The sequence below is a fragment of the Limulus polyphemus genome, unplaced genomic scaffold (assembly GCF_000517525.1).
Source record: "Limulus polyphemus unplaced genomic scaffold, Limulus_polyphemus-2.1.2 Scaffold12907, whole genome shotgun sequence".
Classification (NCBI taxonomy): Eukaryota; Metazoa; Arthropoda; class Merostomata; order Xiphosura; family Limulidae; genus Limulus; species Limulus polyphemus.
This window is the reverse complement of record NW_013678517.1, coordinates 1-4,258: the sequence shown is the minus strand read 5'-3', so window position 1 is coordinate 4,258 and position 4,258 is coordinate 1. Positions and strand designations below refer to the sequence as shown.

The 4,258-nt window shown below is 29.8% G+C and overlaps 1 protein-coding gene across 2 annotated transcripts in view; it reads right to left on the bottom strand.

Moving 5' to 3' along the window:
- Positions 1-3,645, bottom strand: part of LOC106477116 (Golgi pH regulator-like) — a 5,212-nt gene extending 1,567 nt beyond the window's left edge. Inside the window, exons 1-3 of one of the 2 annotated variants that reach the window (XM_022380800.1) lie at positions 3,482-3,645; positions 2,516-2,581; positions 303-361 (exon numbers count right to left, since the gene is read on the bottom strand). In XM_022380800.1, the coding sequence (XP_022236508.1) occupies positions 303-361; positions 2,516-2,581; positions 3,482-3,607 (251 nt within the window). In that variant the 5' untranslated portion in view covers positions 3,608-3,645. The other variant, XM_022380799.1, reaches the window with a different exon arrangement.
- Between the last annotated feature and the right edge of the window lie 613 nt (positions 3,646-4,258).

Here is a 4,258-nt window from a genome sequence, read left to right as displayed (position 1 = left end):
TTATATATTTATCAATAAGACACTTGGTTTCTAAGCAGTAAATTATATATTTATCAATAAGACACTTGGTTTCTAAGCAGTAAATTATATATTTATCAATAAGACACTTGGTTTCTTAGCAGTAAATTATATATTTATCAATAAGACACTTGGTTTCTTAGCAGTAAATTATATATTTATCAATAAGACACTTGGTTTCTTAGCAGTAAATTAATATCAAAACAGTTTTCTAACAATTCTGGACTAGAGTCGAACTGCTCACATTACCTAAAACTATCGTAGCAAGTTTCGATAAAACTTACCTGTACTCTGGAGGCATGTTCATCCTCATAAGAAGAACAGATGATACAAAGTACATTCCCTGTAAAACACGCCAATCATAAAACAACAGTATTAAACCAATTTCACTCAACAAACATTGCTTTACGGAATAAAGAAAGTAGTTTACATTCTGATAAACAATAATCCGAAATAAGGGTATAAAACAAATTAGTTTTTGGGTTAACCTAAGGGACTATATAAAGTTCCTCAACACTACTTCTGGGATTGTTATGTTTAAAGCAATTAAGTTGTGTACGTGTATGGATGGGTATGTGTGTATGTACTTATATGTACAAAAAAATCACAAAAAAACAACATAACAACTACTTGTATCACTTTAACATAAATAAAATACAAATTTGACCAAGTTTTAGGGAACTGACTATACAATGAATAGGTATTTTATAATATTTTAAAATGTTCCTCTTTAAGAACGTCTGGCTGAAGAACACTTGATTCGCTTATCTAAGTCTACTTACTATTATTTCACTGACTTAAAGAATTTCACATTCAAAATAAATAGAAAATGACCACTTCAACAATCAAAAGGCATAAAAAAACATGAAGGATTTATATATTGCCAAAATAATGAATAAATACCATAAAAAATTATTTTGGGAATAAATAAGCCTTCATATCTATCAAATTTTATACACATTGTTGGCTTTTAAAAATTATTTGTTTTTAGCTTTTTTTAGGCTTATCAGCTCTGTGCTTTTCTTCTGTCAATCAGACCATAACAAGACCAAGAAAAAATTCCCTCCATGATCTCTACTATAATTAGGCAAACTCAGAATATTCTGGGAGAATACATCACATGCAATGGATATTTATTTCACATTTTAAAATCCATATTTAACTGATTTCACTCTTATTAATTTAAAATTTTCAAGTGACCTCTGTTGGCAACTTTCCTGATACTAAAAAAAATATAATAATAATAGGATTTCTGAAGTGTTTGTCAGTGAAGTAATTAGAAGAAATATAGGTTTATTTTACAACAAATGTACCTATTCCCTTTAAAATATTGCTCTCATATCCAATGTTAAGTCCCTCTACAATATAAATTATTGTGTTAAGTGAAATCAGAAGAGCCAATCAAAAAATTAAATATATTTAATTCTGTGCCTACTGATAAAGAAATGTTAGTGGAATGCTTAAATTAGTAAAATGTAAAGCAAAATTAAATTAAACCAGTTTTTACATAATGCTTAGTTAAGTTTTCACCAGTATGTTCATACAAATGTCATTAACAAGTAGGTCCACAGGAATAAGGTAACGTGTGCAGACACAAAATATAAAGAAAGAATAATCTATCTTAAACAATGTTTTTATAACCACAATGTTTACAGCCAACTTAATGTTTACATCAGTACAGTACCAAAATAAATAATTCACTGAAAATGTTTAAGGTTGGTATAAATACCTATATCACATGTTGACATCGACTTGTTTCGAGTTCCATTAGTTCTTTTTTGGGATTTGATAAAGGGTCCCAACATGAGGATTCAAATGTTATCCCCCAACCAAAAGGTAAATCTATATCTACAAAGTTTGATGGCTTGGTGATAAACATTGAAATACCGTGTACAATTATCTGGTCTAAAGCTACAACTACAATGTTTGACTTAGCTATAAACCTTGAAATACCACCTACAATTATCTGGGCTAAAGGAACAACTACAATATTTGACTTAGTTATAAATCTTGAAATACAACCTACCATTATCTGGGCTAAAGCAACAACTACAATGTTTGACTTAGTTATAAACCTTGAAATACCACCTACAATTATCTGGGCTAAAGCAACAACTACAATATTTGACTTAGTTATAAATCTTGAAATACAACCTACCATTATCTGGGCTAAAGCTACAACTACAATGTTTGACTTAGCCATAAACCTTGAAATACCACGTATAATTATCTGGGCTAAAGCTAATAGTAAAGTGTTTGAAGACTTGGTTATAAACCTTGAAATACCACCTACAATTACCTGGGATAAAGCTACAACTACAATGTTTGACTTAGTTATAAATCTTGAAATACAACCTACCATTATCTGGGCTAAAGCTAATAGTAAAGTGTTTGAAGATTTGGTGATAAATCTTGAAATACTAGTTACCATTACCTGGGCTAAAGCTAATAGTAAAGTGTCTGATGATTTGGTGATAAAACTTGAAATGCCACCTACCATTATCTGGGCTAAAGCTAGAACTATGATGTTTGAAGATTTGGTGCTAGAAATAGCATAGAAGAACTGGAATAGAAAAACAATCTCATTACTAATGATTTTAGCTGAAACAGAATCTCATTACAAACATCATTACTACTGATGTTAACTGAAACACAAACATCATTACTAATGATTTTAACTGAAACATAAACATCATTACTACTGATGTTAACTGAAACACAAACTTCATTACTAATGATTTTAACTGAAACACAAACTTCATTACTAATGATTTTAACTGAAACATAAACATCATTACTAATGATTTTAACTGAAACATAAACATCATTACTAATGATTTTAACTGAAACACAATCTCATTACAAACATCATTACTACTGATATCAACCAATGTATACATGTAGCCAAGAAGTTTAGAAAACAGCAGACTATGGATGTATACATTAAGATAAACTAACATACACAGAAGTGGAGAAGTTTAGAAAACAGCAGACTATGGATGTCTACATTAAGAGAAACTAACATACATAGAAGTTTAGAAAACAGCAGACTATGGATGTATACATTAAGATAAACTAACATACACAGAAGTGGAGAAGTTTAGAAAACAGCAGACTATGGATGTCTACGTTAAGAGAAACTAACATACATAGAAGTTGAGCTCTGGAGTTCTCTGTTAGAGAAAATAATACCATTAGATACAGGTCAAGTTTTAACTGCTATAAAACATGTAAACACATAAAAATAGTACACTTATTTATTTCTGTGCACAGCAGAAACAAACTTATCAAAAACTTTACTTTTAATATTGTAAATCAACAGACAAAAAACTGTAAATCTGTTTAAACAATAGAAAACAACACATCTTAACATTAGAAACAGCATAAAATAACTAATAATTAATTCAGGACTACTGAGTTACTGATGACAATTTTAACATATAAGTTGAGAAACAGAGTTTACTTTTGTTAAGGTGATGAGTAGACCACGAATAGAGGTCACGACAATAACGCCTACCAGAATGAAAGATATATGTTGTGACCAAAACTTAACCTGCAAAGAAGAAACAAAACCATAATTATAACTCATCACTAACCTTAGTAGCAATATGTAGTTAATAAAAGAAATGAAAATAGTTTGTTTGTTTTATACAATTCTAGAATCAACCAATGAAAAAATTAACTTTCAATTAATGTAGCTACAAAATGTACTGGTCCTTGACATATCATGTTACAGCACAGAGAGTATAATAGTTGATGTAAAGTAAAACATGACACTTTAATCATGTTACAGCACACAGAGTACAGTAGTTGATGAAAAGTAAAACATGACACTTTAATCATGTTACAGCACACAGAGTATAGTAGTAGATGTAAAGTAAAACATGACACTTTAATCATGTTACAGTACACAGAGTATAGTAGTAGATGTAAAGTAAAACATGACACTTAATCATGTTACAGCACACAGAGTATAGTAGTAGATGTAAAGTAAAACATGACACTTTAATCATGTTACAGCACACAGAGTACAGTAGTTGATGTAAAGTAAAACATGACACTTACATCAAAGTTAATGCACACAGAGTATAGTAGTAGATGTAAAGTAAAACATGACACTTTAATCATGTTACAGCACACAGAGTACAGTAGTTGATGTAAAGTAAAACATGACACTTTAATCATGTTACAGCACACAGAGTACAGTAGTTGATGTAAAGTAAAACATGACACTTACATC